Source organism: Hypanus sabinus, chromosome 5 (assembly GCF_030144855.1).
Source record: "Hypanus sabinus isolate sHypSab1 chromosome 5, sHypSab1.hap1, whole genome shotgun sequence".
NCBI classification, from domain to species: Eukaryota; Metazoa; Chordata; class Chondrichthyes; order Myliobatiformes; family Dasyatidae; genus Hypanus; species Hypanus sabinus.
The window spans coordinates 36,179,943-36,201,826 of NC_082710.1; the positions used below are offsets into that span (position 1 = coordinate 36,179,943).

Here is a 21,884-nt window from a genome sequence, read left to right on the forward strand (position 1 = left end):
TTGATCGTGTGGATAGTCAGAGGCTTTTTCCCAGCCTGAAGTGGTTAGCTCAAGAGGGTACAGTTTTAAGGTGCTTGGAGGTGGGTACAGAGGAGATGTCAAGGGTAAATTTTTTAAGCAGAGAGTGTTGAGAGTGTGGAATGGCTGCTGGCGACAGTGGTAGAAGCGAATACAATAGGGTCTTTTAAGAGACTCCTGGACGGGTACATGGAGCTCGGAAAAATAGAGAGCTATGGGTAACCCTAGGTAATTTCTAAGGTAAGAACCTGTTTAGCACAGCTTTGTGGGTCAAAGGGCCCGTATTGTACTGATGGTTTTTTTTCCTATACTCCCTGCAGTGTCTGCAGTCTTCGCATGTTTCCTATAGTATGACACAAATGGGTACAATGCTCATTATAATTTCATCATCCTTATGCATTTTCTGTTTTTATAAAGCCAAAATCATGATCTAACTTTCTCAAACTTTGTCACCGTTAATGAATTTTACAGAGGTCTTATGTCAGTTATACATCCATGCTTCTTATTTGCCTTGCCTTTTCTTGTTCTTCTACTCAAATTTAGCACTGTGGATTCTCCTCTTTTAAATTTAGCCATGTGCTTATCCATTCCACTACCCTGCCTTTATCCTCTTAATGTCTAATACTACCTTCCTCAGAGTTAAATGTACTTCCAAGTTGTGTACTATCTGAAAATTTGAAAATCATATCCTTTCCATTACCACGTCTGTGCTTGTACTGAACACAGGGCCGTGCCACTGCACACTTCCCTCGAGTCTGAAAAATGATTGATTGTGCTGAGTCCTCTGAGGTTAATTATGCAGGATCTGAGAAAAGTGGTCAGTATTTATTTCTGTGATAAATGTGCAAAACCATTTCATTACTTCTGATAGTTGTTGAACTATTCTAAATGAGCACGACTGCTTTTGAAGTGGGTTGCCTGCACGATTACGAAGGTCAAAGGTAGTTTTTTAAGCTGGATGTTTTGCATCTTTTTTTCCCCACCCCGCTTCCCCTCCCCGCCCCCAGGTTCTTATTTTGCCGCTTTTAATGTGATTAAACAGATTTTTTTATCTGTGGTTGTGATTCACTTTTCATGATATTTTAAAAGAGCTGTTTTCTAATGTCTTCCTCTTTAATCTTTTTTTTCCTCCCCCTTCAAAAATGGAATAAAATCATTTGTTGAAAAACATGAAAACTTATTTCCTGTTGGATGCAATTACCTCTGGTGAACAAAAACAAATTGCTCTGTCACCTTCTTGACTGACTCCTTCTGCCTGTCTGACAATCATCTACTTCGTCCCTCTGCTTCCACCTCCTCAACCTTCAAACTCCTGTCTCTGTGAATTTGATCTCTGGAAAGCAACGGAAGAATCGTGGGCCGAGGGAAGTTTCTGCGTCCTGGTGAAAAAGAACAGCCTTTGCCAGCGGAAGGTGCTCCAACAACTGTGTTGCAGAACATGTTCACTCAAAGGTTGAATGGACAACTACATGGTTCTCCCCTCCCCTTTGTTCCTGTATGCACACGTGTAAATTCTTCTAATATTAAAAGAATAGAAAGCCACCTTTACTCCTCCTCCAAGGAGATGGTGAACTGTATGACAGAACTTATAATGGTGAAGCAATTACAACAGACCTACCTTTCACTTCAGATGTTTGCTGTCTGACATCTGGACTAACTAACTTGTCAGTGTTTCACTTTTTTTGACCAAAGCGTGTAATGCCAAATTTCCTGCTTGAAAGAGATCTGACTTCTACGACCCATCTCCCCACCAATTCCTCCCTGCCCCACTATAAATTGAGGGTTTGCTTTCAGGATGGATTTTCTTTACTGGCTGTTTTCTACCATACTGGGTAGTTTACAGGATTATAGAAAGGGTGTTTACATTTAAAACTGGGCACCTACTGAAGCTTAAACCTTGCCAGATGCACAAACACACTTGCTAAATGATTCCAGATATGTATGGACAGGGTATGTAACCGAAGAATAATACACTTCTAACCAACAGAAAAGCAACATTAAAACTGCTATTCTGCATGCTCTCACTAAACATCTTCTGCAATAATAACTTATGAAGTTCAGTATGTTTATGCTTTCAGTCATCATTATTAACAACTGCCTGAAGTAATATATTGGTCTTGGTTTATTTGATGTTGGTAATCATGGTGGTATCAGTGGTGGAAATTGCTGACATTTGTGTCAATAGAGGTGATGATTGTGGTAGAATATTTTGCTAATGCAAAGTGGGTGGCAGTTTTGTTCAGCAATCTTTCCTTTTGCTTCATCTGACAGTGAGTTGATTCTCCAAAGTAGTCATTAAAACATAACTTTATGTCTGAAGAGTAGAAATTTTCATGTTCATCTCATAATGCCTCCAGCATGCAAGAAAATACGTTAATATCTATTCCACTAATCATATTCTTTATTTACTAACTCTCTTCCATTGGTTGGTTGCTTTACTCTTTTCTGAGATGTTTAGCACTTTTACTGTTTTAAAAGTGACTTGAAGATTTTATTGTTCTGGAATTATAGATCTTAATGTTTTAATAGGTTAAGATTACCACAGGCCTTTTTTTAAATCTAAATTACCAAATTAGGCTGTACTGTCCATGTTCAACTGTGATTTGTGTACAAATTCAGGTCAAAAGAAAATTCATATCTAGTTCTATTCTTGGCACCAAAATTTGTTTAGGTTGATTCTGAAAAAACGAATGCAGGTTGTCTATCCAAGCCCGACCATTACCTTTCTATGCTGGTACAATCCTGCTGTCATTCGTCCTTCACGTTGTTCATTTCAAGCTCTTTAACAACCTCCAGATGTCATGTGAGATAAGCTGCTAGGTTTTCAGTTATTTACATGGTTTACTGATGCAGAGAGAAAAGCTTATCAAATATGTCAGTTCAGATGAAAAGAATTTCAGGTTCTCAGGTGCACTGCATAAATGTGTGGCTCTTTCAGCTTTGACTAATTTAAATTCCAAACTTGCATGTTGCTGCTGGTGCTTGTGTGTTTCATTTCAGGTTTGGACTATAAAAATAGACTAACTGAAGTTAATGCACATTATTTGTTGCACTAACAATGCTTGGAGTACGTACTGACACTTGCATGCTTTAGCCGCGGCTCATCTTCAGTGGCATAAATCGCTTTGTCGCGGGATGAGGAATTTAAGCCCGGTAATGAGGGCACGTGCTTCAAATCGAAATAGATGTAGTTGGTTGGTTCTAAATGAAGTCAGGCACTACCTCACAGCAGTCTCCCTGCCACCTCTTCCAAATACGACCTAGACCTAATTGCAGCAGTGATGCAGGAAAATCCCCTTTAATTTTAAAGGAGTTGTGTTGTGGAGAATTTGTGATGTACTGGATAATTAAGGTGACACAGCAGGCCACCATTTCTTATGCTGTGAGCATGGAGACCTCTTCAGCAGCAGATGTGTAGAAACTGATCAATTTACGAATTTTTTCTACTTTAATTCGAGCTACCTTTTTGAAATTTTGGTTTATAGCAAGAATAAAGAATTAAAACTGCAATGAATTTGGAAAGCCATCCTGCACCTGCCTATGCTCTGCATTGTCTCCTCCCACACTAATGGTGCTTATTTTTGAATTTGATTGGAGGTAGTTTTCCCATTTCATCGCACTAAATGTTTTCTAATTATCTGCGCTGATATCTGCAGTGATTTTTGAAATTGGGCTCAACCTGTTTCTTAATTTGATTATGATCTCTTTAAACATGCACCACATCCAACAGAAATCTTTGAGCTGGCTAGGACCCAGTTATTTTTTTTTGTAGCAATCTGCCCCCTAGCTACTGGTCTGAAGCCCCTCTTCTCCCAACCCACCCCACCACCAAAAACTCTCCCGCTATGCTTGGTATATAGGATAATCATTTAATTGGGCCTTTGTTTCATCAAAATTCATTCCCAGTAATCTTTTACAACAAATGCAGAGCAAGCACATTCCCATGTTGCACTGAGCTATTGGTCATCAGCAAAGGATTAAAAGGGACTTTCCTTTTTTCCTGGTGATTTTGTGAACTGATTTAATTCATGATGACCATTCTTTGAAGCTTAGGGACTCTACTCCAATATTTTTATCATTAATCTGTTATGTCCATTAGCCAAAATATTTTAAAATACTGCCTTGGTTCTTATGATTTTTTAAAAGTTATAATTACAAGTCTAATTTGTTTAAGCAAGTACATTACATATTCATAATAATGAATATGGATTGTAAAGATATTTTGTCAACTACTAGCAAAAACAAATAACACTAATATTATAAAACGGATGATAGTCCGGTTTACATTTAGCTTTAGTATTAATGTCATCGAATTGAAGATCGCATTTACTGATGGTTACTGTACATGTGTAAAATGCCCAGTCATGATGTGTAAAATATTGTAGTACTGTTGTATTGGATAATGGCCAAAATCAGTTTAATTCCATATTTTATTTTTGCTATTAAATTAACCTTAATTTCATATTTCAGTCACAGAAGAATCTTGTTAAAAATCTTGTTTAGAATATCACTGTATGCAAGAGCTTTCTATGTTTTAAATTTATGTAGTTTGATAGCTTTAACTGTAAAATGAAAGCAGCATTAAAATCAGTTCAATAAAGTTTAAGAAGTGTTTTATATACAAATATTGTATGTTTGTGACATTATTCAGAGGTCAATGCTTTTTAATTCATTGAGAAAGCAGAACCTACTTTTCATCACTTTTTAAATGCTTCCTAAGGCTCCAAATGTAAAATGTAATGCTAAGATCGAGTTGTGTCAGTGTTATTTTAAAACAAAATTGCCACCTCTGTAAATTATTTGCTAATTATTGAGGCAATGATGCAGATTGAAAAGTCCAGGTCAAAATACACACAACGTTCTATTATCAGCAATTTCGCAGCTCTTACTGGACAGATGGAGTATAACTCCCATTTTTATTTACCAAATTTATATTAGTTTAATCAGCATTACCAAGAAACAGGAAAGAAAATTGAATAAACTGAGTAAATATATTTGCCATTTAATTAATTTGTATCTATGTTACTGGAGGTTTCAGCAAGATAAAACAATTTATTGTTCTTAATAACTTGCATACTATGATGCTCAAGTCTAGAGTGATAATCAGGAGCATTAACAGTTAAAGCTATATCCACCCTGATCTGCTGCTTGTTGCTGATAGAAACATTTGCAAAAAGAAAAAAAAATCCCTTTTTTGTATGTGTTCTCTCCATTTAAAAGTTGGGATTAACTTGTAGCTAGGCAGGGGGGGATCAAGCAATGGTAGAATTTTGTACAGAAATTAACTAGGAGAGCTATTTTATTTTACTGCTGTGTTTTAATGCTTTCTCTGTGCCACCTACCACTGCCATTAATGTCTATGGTTCTTCGATTTATAGGGCTAAGTTGTCAAACATTATGCACTTTTGATCGAGGCTGTCAAGAATTTTAGACCCTCAGAAAATTTAAAACTAGCCTTATTCCATGTGTTACATTTTCACTGCTACTGTGAAATATATTTGACGTCCAAATAAAATTTCAACAATGAGTTAATGTTAATGGTAAAAGTGATAACGTTGCTGCAAATTCACAAGTTGTCACAACTGAGGTATCACTAAAAACCTTTGTTAGAAAATTTGTATTACAAAAGAACTAGCAAAATAATTGGTTTGTCTACTTTTCCAAAGGCTGTCAACTACAAGATTATCAGATAAAATGAGGAATTGAGACAAGAATGATAATAGAGGATAATTTCAAGAAGGGGAGCCATTTTCTTGAACTGTTACTCACAGCTTCCCTTGCTGTATCGCTAAGTTATCCAGAGTGAACTGTTATAATTTAACCTAATGTGATATAATGTATAAGTAAGTTGCTTAAGGCAGGTACAGTACATAATTGTAAAGAATATTTAATATATTTTAGGAAAACTGCTAATTAGTGAGCTCATGATGTAGATTTTTAAAATGAATGAACATTTTCAACAGCCTGAAGTTTTTTTTATTTCTTTTCACTTAGCATCTTGGAATTTACATCTGTCAAGTTAACAAAGCTATTGACTTTAACTCTTGTGACGTTGTGAGGGTGACAGCAGTTTCTAGTGTACGCATTTGAAGTTAAAAGTAGAAATCAAGGAGTTCTTCTATCAGGGGCAATATTTCAATGTCTTCTCCAGTATATTCTTCAGGCGATTTTAAAAAAAAGTGTATGATAATTTAAGATAAGAAGATAGATGAACAATCCTATATGGTCTTTGCCTGAAACGACCACTAATGATTCCCTCTACAATGGTCTAACCTGCTGAATTTCTCCAGCACTTTGTGTGAATTGCTCAAGATTTACAGCCTCGTTCCTCTTCCTTCCCCCCCCCCCCCCACCTTTTTATTCTGGCATCTTTCCCCCTTCCTTCTCAGTCCTGAAAAAGGATCTTGGCCCAGAAAGTTGTCTGTCTATTCTTTTCCATAGATACTACCTGACCTGCTGAGTTCTTCCCAACATATTGTGTGTGTGTGTTGATCTATAGAATCTCTTGTTGGAGATGTAAATGGCCACACCTCCAGAACATCTTGCACTTTTATATAATCTGCTGGAGGGACACAGCAGGTCAGACAGCATCTGCTGGGGGGTGGGGAGGGGAGGAGAGAAAGAACAAATGAAAACCATTCAGGTCAAAACCATGTATCAGGAGAAAGGATAGAAAACAAAGATAGCCTGTATGGGGAAGACAAGAAGAAGGGTGGGACAGAGGCAATGTGTGATGAGAACTAAAAATGACAGGCAGATTGAGGCGGAAAGGGGAGGGGTGGAGTTGGAAGGCAAGCATGTGGATGATAAACGGAAATTCTTTTATACTGTATATCAATGATTTAGATGATGAAATAGATGGCTTTGTTGGCAGCTTGCAGGAGATAGGAAGATTGGTGGAGGAGCAGGTGGTGAGGAAACAGGAAGGCTGCAGAAGGACTTAGATTAGGAGAACTGGCAAGAAAGAGGAAAATGAAATACAATGCTGGAAAATGCATGGTCATGCGCTTTGGTAGAAGAAATAAATGTGCAGACTATTTTCCAAATGGGGAGAAAATCCAAAGATCTTTGATGCAAAAGGACTTGGGAGTCCTTGTGCAGAACATCCTGAAGGTTAACTTGCAAGTTGAGTCGGTGGTGAGGAAGGCAAATGCAATGTTGGCATTCATTTCAAAGGTCTAGAATATAACAGCAGGAATGTGATGCTGAGGCTTTATAAGACACTTGGTGAAGCCTCACCTTGAGTATTGTGAACAGTTTTGAGCTTCTTATCTATGAAAAGATGTGCTGGCTTTGGAGAGGACTCAGAGGAGGTTCACAAGAATGATTCCAGCATGAAAGGGTTATCAAATGAGGAATGTTTGATGGTTCCGGGTCTGTACCACTGGAATTCAGAAGGATGAGGAGGGGATCGCATTGAAGACTTTCGAATGTTGAAAGGCTGAGACAGAGTAGATGTGGAAAGGATGTTTCCCATGGTGGGGGAGTCTAGGACAAGAGGGCACAGCCTCAGGATAGAGGGGCTTCCATTTAAAACTGATGTGGAGAAATTTCTTTAGCCAGAGGGTGGTGAATTTGTGACCACAAGCAGCTGCGGAGGCCAGGTTGTTGAGTGAATTTAAGGTGGAGATTGATAGGTTGTTTGGCCATGGCATTAAAGGTTACAGTGAGAAGATGGGAGTGGGGCTGAGGAGGGGAGAAAAGGATCAGCAGTGATTGAATGGCAAACTGACTTGATGAGCCAAATGGCCTAATTCTGCTCCGATGTCTTGTAGTCTGAGTAGGAATAGAGTTGGTTGAGTAGGGAGAGGAAGTTGAAGGTGGGGACAACTAGAATGGTGAAAAATAGAAACGCATGGCTATCAATCCTGGAACTTTATTAGGAAAGTGATAACTGGAATCATTAAGGTTGATGTGAACAGCAGGTGACCCAGAGTCAGATGGAGGAGCAGAGGAGCCATTGTTGAATGTGTGGTCAGTAGGTGAATGGATTCAGGAGGGGGAAGGGGACTAAATCAGTGATGGGGCAGTTGGAGGGGTTAGGATTGTGGGAAGGGGGGATAGAACTATAGGAGGATTGGAATAAGAGAAAGATAGAGGTACGTGAACATTATTTGAAAATCCTGTGTCCATAGACAGGTGGAATATGAAGTTGTTGAAATTTGCAGTGGGTCTCAACTTGGCAGTAGAGAAGGCTGAGGATGGATAAGTTCTATGTGGTAGCAGGAAGGGGAATTGAACAGGCTTGCAACGGGATCTCAAGATGTCGACTGTGGGTAGAATATAAGTGCTCTGCAAATTAATCACCTGGTCTGAGTTTGGTCCCGCCAATATAGAAGATGACATGCCAGGGGCGCCAAATACAAACCTGAGAAACAACACTTTATCCCCACGTGGCCCATTTTCTCCTGCTTCCCACTTCTAGTTCTATCAACCTACCTACCAGCTCCTCCCTCTTCCATCTGTTTCTAGTTCATCTGCCCTTCGCTTCTCTCATAATGGTTTCCATTTCAATCTTCCTTACTTCCCAGCATTTGTAGCCTTTGTGTTTTTATGCTTACCTCCTGTTGTCTTTACTTTCACTCTTCCATTGCCATACCTAGCACCATCTCTGCCTCTATTACCAAGTTGCATGACTCCCAATTCCACTCCAGTTCCCAATCCCCTCACCAACTCAATCTTTCCATCATCCTTCAGCCTTCCCCAGTCCACTACTCACTCACCGGCCCTTGTCTCATCACTCTTCTCCTCCTCCTCCTCCCTGTTTAATTCTGTTTTTGATCTGAGGCTCTTTCAGGAGACAAGAATTAGGTATAAAACTTGCTTCACAATCATGTTATTAAGCACTAAGAAAACAAAAGAATTGTAAATAGGGAGTAGCAATGGCAGGAAAGAAAAGATGGCAAGCCAGCATGCTCTGTTCTTATACCATAGATAACAGACATTACATTCAAATTTGTAGATAGTTGACCAAACTGTTAGCCCCTAATCAAGACACCCAAGAAGCTTCCAGAATAATACAGAACTGTAAACACTAGGCACATTGAGCAATTGTAAATGCGTAGGTGGATATTAAAATTCAAGCTGTAATGAAGTAACAATTACCCAATCTGATCCAACAACAATTCCTCTCTCCCCACAGGTGCGACTTGACCTGCTGAGTTCTTCCAGCAGTTCGTAACTCCAGGTTCCAAAATCTGGAATAAAAAACATTATGCATGTTTTTTGTGAGGCATTTTAAGCAATAATTACCATGCATTGAAGAGAAAAAAATAATTTGTGCATCTATAAATTATATTTCTCTCATAATTCAATGAAAAATACATAAAATTTTGAATTTTTTGATTTATATTCCACATGGCTTTGTGTAGATTTCAATTTCACAGTGCTCTGTTTTTAAAAAAAGGTGTAAACTGTTAGTTTTTTGAAAAATACACAAAATGCTGGTGGAACACAGCAGGCCAGGCAGCATCTGTAGGGAGAAGCACCGTCGACGTTTCGGGCAGAGAGCCTTCGTCATGAAGGGTATCGGCCCGAAACATCGACGGCGCTGCTCCCTATAGATGCTGCCTGGCCTGCTGTGTTCCACCAGCATTTTGTGTGTGTTGTTTGAATTTCCAGCATCTGCAGATTTCCTCGTGTTTGCTTTTTGAAAAAGTTGTGTTTTAGTTTTTGGCTATATATGAGAAAATCCTTGGGGCCAATGTATGGACACGACCAAACTCAGGTAAAGTGGGCCATGCTATAGAGATTATCATTGTTGAGGGCAACTTTGAGATCGAAACTAATGTTTATCAATGATTGTAAAGTCCAGTGTTACTCGTTTTTTTTTTAAACTACTTTACACTCACACAGGTTAGCTACTGTTTAGCTCAGTTCATTTTTTTTCCTCCAGGCGTTGGACTCTTATACTTACTATCTGCTTTGACAGGTACTGTTGTTATGTTGATGTTTTGAAAAATTGTAATTCCAGTGAGGAATTTAAAACCACTCAGTTCCAAAAGTTGTGTGATGTCCTCTTGATTGGGCACAGCTCGTCTCTGGGAAATGCTAATTCCAGTGCTTGGAGCCAAATAAATGACTCCAATTCAACCAGCTGGTTGGCATGGTAGCATAGTAGTTAGCACAATGTTTTACAGTACAGGGGACTGGGGTTCAACTCCTGCCACTGCCTGTAAGGAGTTTGTACATTCTCCCCGTGACCGCATAGGTTTCCTCCAGGTGATCCTGTTTCCTCCCACAGTCCAAAGACGTGCCAGTTGGTAGGTTAATTGCTCATTGGGAGTTGTCCTGTGACTAGGCTAAGTTTAAATTGCAGGATGGCTGGGCGGTGCAGATCAAAGGGCTGGAAGGGCCTACCCTGCACTGTATTTGAATAAATCATTAAATAGTTCATGTGCATGTATTGTAATTTTAGAATATTTCATAATCTAGATTTTAATATTTAACATTGTCTACCAGATTCTTATTTTGTCTTGTATGAGTATTCAGTTCTTTATAATCTTTAAAATAGCTAATTGCTTGATACCATTGCCATTACAGAATGTCAATGATTCTATAAAACTAATGCCTTGAATTTCCGCTCAGAAGAAATTCATAAAAGTTATTCTAATTTACTACTTCTCCCATTCGAAGTGATATTTTCAGTTCTCAATTACTTTGAAAATCAATTGAATACATGAAGAGATAATTGATTTTTCCTAGTAATGAATGACACTTCACAGGGTGATGTCAGTAAGCAGAAATCTGGATCTTTTTGTTTAAGTTGCTGTACCTATTGCTTTATCTGAACCTTTGTGCTGTTCTGTTTCTTTTTAAAAAAAAAGATTTACCATCAATTGTTAAACAGTATTTGTTTTTATTTCCATTGGCTCAAATATTTATTATCAGTAAATGTGATACTATCTAGTGTAAAAGTCAGCATTTATTCCTTTGATAAACTCTGAAAAATGATTGGCCTCCCACAAATTCATGACAGTTATTCCTGTTTAATCCTGATTAATTTCCTGTGACTATTAATTTTATCACACCTTATGGTTTATAAAGATTCAACTTTGATCACAATAAATCCTCTGTTCAAGTTAATTAATTTACATATTTTGTTTATTCCTCTCTTTTGGAATATGTGACTGGCAAGTATCTGATAGCACTTCCATCATGTTTCTATTGAGATGTAATAATTAATCCATTTCCTTAACCATTGGATAACTTCATTCTTATTTCCATTGCTGCCTGCTTCTGACAGCATCGATTGTTTTTTTTTACTTTGTCGTAGTTTCCCCTCCTTCCCCCTTTGTATTCTGGTATCTTCCCCCTTGCTTTCCGGTCCTGATGAAGGAATTCAGCCTGAAACGTCGACTGCTTATTCATTTCCATCGGTGCTGCTGACCTGCTGAGTTCCTCCAGTATTTTGTGTGTTGCTCTGGCTTTCCAGTATTTGCAGAATCTTTTCTATTTGTACCACCTTTCTCTGCTTTTTCAGCTCTTTAGACCTCCAGTTGTCATTATTTTTACTTTATTTAATAAGCTTCTTTGACAATTTTCCTCAGTAGCTACTAGATTGTTCCAGTACCTCACTTTAGTTCCTACAAATATGAAATTAAATGTATTCAAAGGAAAAGCAATGGTAGAAAGAGTTTATCCAGTTTTCAAACTGATTTCTCTGTAGCCATGCTCAAGGATTATCTTGGTGATACAGTATAATTTATCACCTCTATGAGTAACCTTGTCCTCAAACTCTTATTGTTGCCATTATTGCTCCCAACCAATAATTTTCTGTTACTGTCTTTTCACGATGACCATGAAAAATTATAAGAAAAGAAAGATAATTCTGCTCAGATTTCTCGATGTTTCATGGTTTTCTGCTGTTTCCATATTGGAATCTTTGGGAAATGAAATTTATGTTCTGTAATAAATTGGTTTATTATTTCGGTGTACCAAGGTAACTGAGAAAAAAACTTTTATTTTGCATGTTGTCCATACAGATCATTTCAACCCATCTGTACAAGAGAAAAGGAATTACAGAATGCAGAGTACGTGTTATAGTCACAAAAATGGCAATTCATGTTTCTCATCTGACTTATAAATATACATCTAAAAGAAACAACATTCCTTTGGACCATAGTGCAACCACAAAACATTCTGTATATATCACACAGTACATAAACCCAAACATTACCATTAATCAGTTAAGTAAAAAGAAAAAAAATCCACATGCATGTGGTGTGCTGCACATGTAAACAGCTTGCTATCTTAGTGACAAGACCTCGAGTAGTGGCAGGGTATTCATTAGTATCACAGCCTGAGAGAAGAAGCCCAGTCTGGCAGTCTTTGTCTTGTGCTCCCATACCACCTTCTTGATGGTAGTGGGTCAAAGAGTTTGTCGGATGGGTGGTAGAGTTCCTCAACAACGCTTAGGGCCCTTCGTATACAATGCTCCCAGTGTATGTCACAAATAAGGAAAGGTAGACCTCAGTGATCCACTCTCCGGTTTTCACCATCCTCTATGGGATCTTGCTGTCCAGTGTCTTGCAGCTTCCATACCACACAATGATGCAACCAGGCAGGGCACATTCAATAGTGCTCTTGTAGATTGAGCCTTACATACCCCAATCTCCTCAAAAGTGTAGAGTTTGCTCAGCTTTCTTGAGAAATGTGGAGGTGTTATTGGGTCCAAGGTAGATCATACATTATTATGTACCCAAAGGAACTTCGTGATCTTCACTTTCTCCATGGCAGAACCTTTGATGTGCAGTGGAAATTGGTCATCCTCTGGCTTCCTGAAGTCCACCATCTTCTCTTTTGTCTTGTCCACATTGAGACTCGGGTTGTTCTCACACCATTTGACTTGCCTGTCTACGTACTATCTGAATGTCAACTCATTATCATCGTTGATGAGCCAACCACTGTTATATCATCCGTGAACTTGATGATATGGTTTGAGTTGGATCTGGCTGTGCATTTGAGCAGTAAGCAATAAAGTGCAAGGCCATAATGATGTAGATTGTGAAGTCGAGTCCATTTTTATATACAAGGGGACCATTCACTAGTCTTAAAACAGCAGGATAGAAGCTGTCCTTGAGCGTGATGTCACATGCTTTCAAGCTCCTTTCTGATGAAGGGGATAGAAGAGAAACAATGAGTTGGGTAGGGTCTTTGATTATGTTTGTTTTTAAAACCAAGTCTATGAAAAGTGTGGGAAGAGTCTTTGGAGGGAAGGGTGGTTTCTGTGATACGCTGAGATATGTGTCCCCATCTGTCTGCAGTCTTGGTCAGAGCAGCTGCCTTTCCTAAAGTGTACTGCATCTAGACAGGATACTTTCTGTGTGCACCTATAAAAAATAGTGAGGGGAAACACAGCCATGCTGAATTCCTTTAACCTCTTGAGGAAGTAGGTGGTTCCCTGGCTATGACTCCTATATGTTTGAACGCAGACAAAATATTGGTGGTGATCACGCCTAGTAATTTTGTTCCCGTGCTTTAGCCTGTTTCAGGAGAACATTATCTTGCTTCAGCTATTGAAACAAATTGTGTAGGTTATTGTTCTTGCATGTTGTCGTGAGGGAATTCCAGAGGAAAGTGATCCATTATGTTTAGGTTTTTCAATGAACTATTGATCTAGGCTAGTGAAACTCTTTATTTAATCATTAGTGGTTGATAATATGCAAGGTATTTTCAATGTTGGTAGAATTATGGTAATACTAATTGCATTATAATTCAGGGATCAGGAATAGTAATTCCTAAAAGTGAAGGTGTGTAGCCCGGTGATGTAGTGAGCTATTACAGAGCTATTGATTTGAAATCATGGTTGAAATCTCATCCTCTCAATGGGGGAAATTTAAGAAATTAGATGAATCTGGGAACTGATTGAAAAGCCAGTCTTAATGATGTGCATGAAACCCTGAACTGTTTTGAAAATGCATGCAGTTCATTTACGAACTTAAGTGAATTATAGAACACAACAGCACAGAGCCAGGCCCTTTGGCCCAGCTACTGCATGCCAAACTTTTATTCTGCAGGTCACAGGTACCAGACAATTGGACCATAGCCCTCCATATCCCTCCTGTCCATCTACTTATTCAAACTTCTCTTAAATGTTACAATCAAATCCACATCCTCCACTTGTGCTGGCAGCTTGTTTTACCCTTGCACTGGCATCTGACTGAGGAAGCTCACCCTCAGGTGCCACTGAAATATTTCACTTTTCACCCTTAACCTTTGACCTCCAGTTCTAATCTCTCTCAACCTGATGATAAAAGCCTGCTTGCATTTACTCTAGTTTATCCATCAACATCAATGTCATGTAAACTAATTTAAAGACGGTGCTCTCCTTTAATTTGATTTGGTCTAACACGGCTTGTGTAAGCAACATATTAATATCTTGCGTACTGCTTTTCATCCAAGCTAGTTGGGTTTCCATGGAACACTCTGCTGAAGCTGGCATTAGTTTGTGTAGCACTCACTTAGTGCATTGAATATTCTCTCAGTTGCTGGCAATTAGTCCAGCATGAGATCTGTGAAGCTGGCTTAGTCAGGACCACTTTTTTTCCAAGATCCTGCATGGGTGACATTGTGATGGCCAACATTTAGTCTTAACCCTAATTCCCCTTGAGATTGTAGTACTTGAACAGCTGCACCTCACCATGCTGATGGGTAGAAGTTCCAGAGCTTATTGGAATGATGTCGGTAGAACATCAACATATTTCTGATTTAGGGTGAAGTGCAACTTGGAGCAGCATGCAGGCACTGATATTCCCATGCATCTGAAGCCCTTCTTGTCAATAACAGAGGTTGTAGGTTTGGGAGGTGTTGTATGAATAGCCCTAGTAAGGAACTGCAGTGGAATTTGCAAATGGCAACACTGCAGCTGCGATTGCACTGGTACTGGATATAATGATTGGTTTGGGTACTGGATGTGCTGAGGTATCAATCAATCAAGCTGCTTTGTCTTGGATGGTGCTGAACCAGAGTTAATGCTGCCTTCATCTAGGCAAGTAGAGAGAATTCCATCACGCTACTGATTGTGACTTGCAGAGAATGGAAAACCCTGGCGTATTAGACAGTGGATCACTGACCCTCTAAATCTCAGCCTGCAGGCTGCTCCAGTAGCTGCAGTATTGACGTGATAGCTTGGTTTAGTTTCCGGTTAATGATGAGACCAAGGATGGTGAAGGACTCTGGGATAGTGTATTCATTAATCATCAAGGGCAGTTGATGACCATTCTGCCTTTTTATGCAGAATGATTGATACCTAGCACTTTATCAGCCCATATATGAAGGTGTCCTGGTGTTGCAATGTGCAACTGTGGTTTACTGCGGAGCTGCAAATGATTCAAGACTCCGGTTTGTCACACGTACATCAAAATGTAAAGCAAAATGCGTTGTTTGCAGTAACAATCAATGCTCCCCAAGGGGTTGCAGAAACAGCCCACAAGTGTCACCACACATTCCGGTGAAGGCAGAGTTACACCCACAATGCTCAGCAGAACAACACAGAATACAAAGCAATGAACAACAGTAGCAAAAATAAGCCCTATTCCTCCCTCCCAACCATGCACATACATAGTCCTTTAAACCCAGGGCTGGCTCCAGCTTCTAGGAGTTAACTATTGTGTAGTCATCAGCTGATATCAGCACTCTGTATTTAAAATGATAGGATACTGAAAAAAATCACATATTATTGGTCTTAGGACAATGCCCTGAGGAGCTCCTGCAGTGATGTCCAAGAGCAGAATGAGTGATATCCAGCAACCATAATCATCCTATATGCAAATTATCACCCCATGCATTTCTTCCATGTCTATTTGCTTCAGTTTATCAGGGCTCCTTGAGTCTACACACGATCAAGCATTGTCTTGATGTCAAGAGGAGTAACTCCTCTTACCTCCGGGATTCATCTCTTGTCCACGTGTATACAAAGGCTATGACCATGTCTGAAACGGAGTGATTGTGGTGAAATCCATAATGGACGTCAGTGAGCAAGTGGTAACGCACCAGACCACAGATGCTAGAGCAGCGTGCAAAACTGCTGGAGTACCTCCGTGGATGGGGCAGCACTGAGATGAATTCCATTTCCACCTGTAGATTCTGCCTGACCCGCTGAGTTCCTCTAACCTGTGTGTTGATCAATGATCGAGCCATTGGTAAGTGGACTGTTAATGACACCTTACATCACATTGCTCATTACTAATGGTTTTAAGCTGGCTGATTTATATTTGTTTACTCCTTTTAGTGAATAGGATATTCATGATGATTTAGTCACTGGTCTAACTACTGAAGCAACTTAGCTAGAGATGTGGATGGTTCTGTAGGAGTGCTGTCTGATTCAATTTTCTTAATTGAGCCAATGCTGCCAGATGGTTATAGTCATATGAGGTGACTTTAATTGGTTTCTGGATGCCTGCAAAGATGCTTTACTGCTGAATGATTAGATATTGCAGTGTTTAGTGATGGAGTTGGATGGCGAGGCGGTCTGGAGGGGTTGGTGAGGCAGTTGGGTTGGCAAGTTGTTCACGTTCTCTCTCAGGGAATCAAAAGAGCCCGAAGTGTATTGAAGATCAAATCTTGCAGGAGTTCCTTGCGCCCATGGGATATGGTTCCAAGGTTACATGCAAGTGCTTTTGGCAGGGAATTAATTTAAGGACTCAAATGGAGTATCTGACTAGTTGCATGTTGATGGAGCCTACGTTGCCCACAATCACTTTGCTTGTCTCTCTGGGCCAAAAATAAACTTGGATAAATTATTTTTCTCTTGAGTTTGGAGCTTGAATGACCTTAACACAACAGTTAATGGTCATCATTTAAATTGAGAGATTCAGTTGAGAATGGAGTGTCTCTGTGCCATCACAACCTGGAGCTGAATGCTCTTAAAATGGTGGCGATGCATATGCATCAATACACCAGCACAAAATCCTAATACATGTTAATGTGCAGTATGTTGAACAATGTTGATCCTTGATTTGGCAGAGCAGCTGATCCTGCTGTGCCCATGACTTTCACAGGCAAAGTAGTCAAAGCACATGTGAGGTTATTACTGAACTTGCTGTTCCCAGTAAAGACAAAGAAGGCAGTTTGGATAATGGCTCTTCAAAATACATGGTTTTGGGGGTAGACAAAAGTGGACCAATTCAATTTGCCTCATATAACAATAACCATTTGGCAGTGTCAACCTAATTCAGAAAAGTGAATCAGATAACACCCTCGAAGACGTGTTCCAGAACTAGCTAAATTTCTAGCTATGCTGCTTCAATAGTTAGTCCACTGATTCAATCATCATGAATACCGTATTCGATTCACAAAAAGCAGAGAAAAATCCAATAAAACTCAGTGCTCTCCGAATAAATATGAGCTGTTTGTTCTGACAACTGAGTTTGAAAATTTCATTGCAGATAATAAATTTTGTATGTTGCAGGGGGTTGACATAATTTTGGAGAAATTTATGCATGCAAAAAAAAAGGATCCAGGCTCATCATGAACCTCTTAACAAATTAGGACTGGAGATTTCCCAATGGATGTTGGGCTGCAGAGTAATATGTGTGCGATTGCTACATGCCAGGTTAAGTCAATATTTAGTTGCAAAATAGTTTTGCTGTTGTGAAAACTAAATTTGGTGTTGAGTTGAAATCCTATTAAGTTAGAATTTATTTTAAAATATCTATTTATCAATAAAGGCATAATGCAGTTGTTGAATTGTCATAAAACCTAATTGATTTTCCAGTGACCTTCAGGAAGGCATAACCTGGATTATTTTACAAAGGAATATTTGCAACTATGGTGTATATTGCCTTTGCCTTTTCCTGTCTGGATTCAATCAAAAGCATTTTACTATCATTGCCAAGCTTTTGACGTGGTACCATTGAAGGAAATAATATGGTGATTAATTGAGCTGGTGCAGCCAGCTTAAATGTACAACAATGTGACATAGGCCAGAAAATCTATTTTTGTAATAAATAAGCAGTAAACAATGATCAACCCATGCTCTTGGCTGAAGCAGCACAATAGAATCTTGTGTCCAGCTGAGAAAACAAAGGTAGTGCTTCCATTTACTATCTCAACTGGAAGATGTCACCTCTGTCAAGTTAATATTTCAGTCTGCTTTGCATTGACATGTTTCAGGGAGAAAACTTAAAGCCATGGCTTCACACTTGGAAGTGATGGTGCTACCAATTAAGACATAATTTGTTCTATTATTGACTCCATTTTCATGTCACCATGTTCACTTTGCTGGCCTGGACATTCTGTATTTATGAAGATAACCAAAAGTGATCCTTTCCTAAGGATTGATGACTAAAAGTAACTTTCAAGCAGTTTTTTTCAAACTAATGTTTGTTCCTAATTACTTTTATCCAGTTTTGCTTACCACTTTCACAAGTTTAATAAAATGAATTTTAGTACCGTCCACAGAATAAATCAAGGTCAATATTTATTTGTCAGCACAATAGTGACCTTGAGAAGGCGCCTGTGGAAGCCAAGTCATTGGGTATATTTAAGTGAGATATTGATAGATTCTTGATTAATTTGGGCATGAAGGGATACAGGGAGAAGGCAGAACATTGAGACTGAGAGGAAAAATGGATCAGCCATGATGAAATGGTGGAGCAGACTTGATGGCCCAAATGGCCCAATTCTGCTCCTATATCTTGTGGTCTAAAATCTGTCAAGATCCCTGTTCCTGATTATTAACTAGAAACTGCACATGAAAAGTCTATATGGAATTGGAGCATGGTTGAGTAATGCTGAATAGGTTGCTCTCCAGAACCATTGCCTCTTGGATAACATACTAGACAAATTGTGATAGCTGTATTTGTGGAGAGGACTACGTCTGAATTTGCCCACATTACTCTAAAGAAATGCATTTGGCATGGTTGGACTGTTTCAAATATTTCAGAATAACTCCAGAATAATAATGGATGAATATAGGTGGTTACTTCCCTGTAATTAATCTCTTTATTGGTCTGGATGAAGAATATTTTATTTATCTTTAACTAATCAGATTTTGAAAGAATATATTTAAATATAACACATCCCAAACCAATGTTAAATTTATTGATTTTTTTGCCATTTTTTAATTATATAAATCAGTTGAAAATGTTTAACTTAGGTTTTCAGAAAGGGCTTGGAGGTACCTTTAGAGTAATCTCTGCTTCTGCTAAATTTAAAAAAATTGTAGCCCTTTCGCCAGAACATGTACATTACCTGTGAGCATTTGGAGTGTTGGTGCACGTTAGCGTTGACTTGTAGATACCTGTAGATCATTTTATAAGAGCAACTTGATGACATTTTTTGAACATTTGTTTATTTCTTAATCAAAGCTAAGCGGTGAGTCAGTAGATAGGATATAACTTTGTTTTGTGGAGTACTTGCACTCTCTCCACAATGACCATCTTGGGCTTCTGACTGCATGTTATTTCAGTTCCCCTTTCCAGTGCCACACAGAAATGTCTGTCCTTGGTCTTATCTGGTGCTATGATGAGGCCGAAAGCAAACTAGATGAACAACTCCTCGTATTCCACTTGGGAAGCCTATAATCTGGGGCTATGAAAACTGAACTTTCCAATTTCAGGTAACGCACTCTCCCTTGTCTTCCTTTCCCATTCTTCTGGTCTTCACATTCTAGCTTCTCTCTTCCTTTTGTCTATGTGCCTACCTAAGAGTGTCTTAAATGTTCCTATTGTATCTGCCTCTACCACCATCCTTGGCAGAACATTCCACACACCCACCACTCTATATATGAAAAGAACCATCTCTGACACCCTCCCCCATACTTTGTTCCTATCACTTTAAAGTTATGCCTGTTTGTATTAGCTACTCCAGCCTGGGGAAAAAGTCACTGGCTGTCCATTCTATGCCTCTTATCGTATGCTTATCATCTAATACCCCTCTATCAATTCACCTCTCATCCTCTTGCACTCCACAAGAGAAGCCTGAGCTCACATAGTAATCTACTTTGGGCAGAGTATTTCTTGTCCTGGGTTTGGAGTGAGGTAGAAAAATTACTTTCCAATTTGATTACTTTGACTTTTTGGTTCATCTTCCCTGGGATCAATTATATTTCACTATTTTTGCTGTTCTATGTGAATATATAAGTTGAAATGGCCAAATAAACAGCACATAGGCAAAAAGCCAGGAAATGGCAATTTATTCTCTAAGTGAAGCAGAGGTGACAGCTTTACTAGGGTAGATTTGTAATACCCAGCATTCTGGAAGCACCTTATTGAATAATCCAGGTGATTATTTTTACTGCTGTTTGATGTATCAATTTAACAAATATTGTTCACTATTAGTTACATTTTGGTAGCTTTCAACAATTGAAGAGGAGATCCTATTGTTCATTAAGTGTATGAATCCTCAGACGATCCTGTTATTCATAAAGAGCAACCATGAATGATTGTCCTTTTTTGCCTAATGGACAAAAATGATAAATATTGATTCAAAAGTAGTTTAAACCCTCCTGAGTAGAACTATTTCCTAGCTGCTAATTCTAGTTTAGCAGGGGTTTGGGAACTGGATCAACAGAGGTGATTGAAGAAGAAAAGGTAAAGTTAAGTCAAATAAGTCTAATAGGAACAATGGACAAGGCCAGGATAATGAACATGGCAGGAATGATGAAGGAAACTATCCTTTTTATGCAAGGGGTATAAAAGATAAGGCAGATGAGCTTAGGCCCTGGGTTATTGTAGCAATTACAAAAACTTGGCTGAGAGAAGGGCTGAATTGGCAGCTCAGTGCTGTAGGGTGTAGATGTTTCTGATATGGCAGGGATATGTAAAACAGATTGCGTATTTGCATTACTGGTGAGGGAGAATGTCATAGCTGCATTGTGAAGATATCCAGGAAGGCTCTTTCAACAAAGCCATAAAGGTAGAATTTAGGAATAAGAGAAGTGTGATCACTATGATGAGGTTAAATGATAGGCCTACCCATAGCCAGCAGGTGCTAAGTGAGTAAATATGCAGGAAAGATAATGGAATGGGGTTAAAACAAGGTAATTGTAATGGATGGTTATAACCTCTGCAAAATTGAGTGGGACTCTCCATTTAGGCACCCTAAGTACCAGGTGCCTATATGGGACAGAACCTGTAAGGTTCATCAGGAGGGCTTTTTGAAACATTAGTCCATATGAGACCTTAGGTTGGGTGAAAGTGCAAAATTTGGGAAGGCTACTTCAAGTTCTTGGGCAAGCACTGAGAAAATAGGGGATTGCACTTTGCGCGTAAATCTTCATTTAAAATGCGGGAGTCAAGTCACTGGTGAGAAATTAATCAGCCATTTTGTGTGTACTGAGAAGATTGTTGACACTGCGGGCTGATTGACCATTGATTCACAGTTGTTTTCTTCCAAAGGCCTTAAATGAAGTGGCCAGTGATGCAATCATTGTAATTTTCAAAAAAAAATATCTAGGCTTGGGGAAAATTGCAAATGTAGATCCTTCAAGGAGGCAGAAAGTGAAATAAAACAATAGTGTAATTAGCTTGACATTGGGGATAATATAAATTGCTATTCAAGATTTTATTGCAATTGAAGAGGTTCAAGGTAATCAAATATAGTCAATATTTTGTAAAAGAGGAATCACGTTTGACCCATTTATTGAAGTTCATTAAGTTTGTATACTGTGGAGGAAAGGGAATTAGATGTTTGTGCCATTCTTTAGATTCCAAAAGGCATTTGAGAAGGTGCACTAGCAAAAGTTATTACGGCTAGAGAAAGCTCATGGGGTAGATCACATATTGACATTGATAGGCTGGCTTGACTACAGGAAATGGAGAGGAGGTTGTGTTCTATCTGGAAAGGGGTGCCACAATGACCACAGCTGTGAAATTGTAGATAATTGTTAAGAATTATATAATTGGGCCACAAAAGGATTTAGA

At 38.9% G+C, this 21,884-nt stretch overlaps 1 protein-coding gene and 1 long non-coding RNA gene across 4 annotated transcripts in view; one reads left to right on the forward strand and one right to left on the reverse strand.

Moving 5' to 3' along the window:
• pcsk5b (proprotein convertase subtilisin/kexin type 5b) overlaps positions 1 to 21,884 on the forward strand; it is a 319,262-nt gene that overhangs the window by 202,165 nt on the left and 95,213 nt on the right. The window contains exon 21 of one of the 3 annotated variants that reach the window (XM_059969734.1): positions 1,369 to 4,643. The exons of 1 other annotated variant lie outside the window; for it this stretch is intronic. In XM_059969734.1, the coding sequence (XP_059825717.1) occupies positions 1,369 to 1,475 (107 nt within the window). In that variant the 3' untranslated portion in view covers positions 1,476 to 4,643. Of the gene's footprint in view, positions 1 to 1,359; positions 4,644 to 21,884 lie in introns of those variants that run through there. One more of the 3 variants, XM_059969733.1, reaches the window with a different exon arrangement.
• The window catches only part of LOC132394059 (uncharacterized), a 61,664-nt gene that overhangs the window by 18,501 nt on the left and 21,279 nt on the right, over positions 1 to 21,884 (reverse strand). The window contains exon 2 of the long non-coding RNA XR_009512155.1: positions 9,124 to 9,215. This is a non-coding gene — a long non-coding RNA (uncharacterized LOC132394059). The remainder of the gene's footprint in view (positions 1 to 9,123; positions 9,216 to 21,884) is intronic.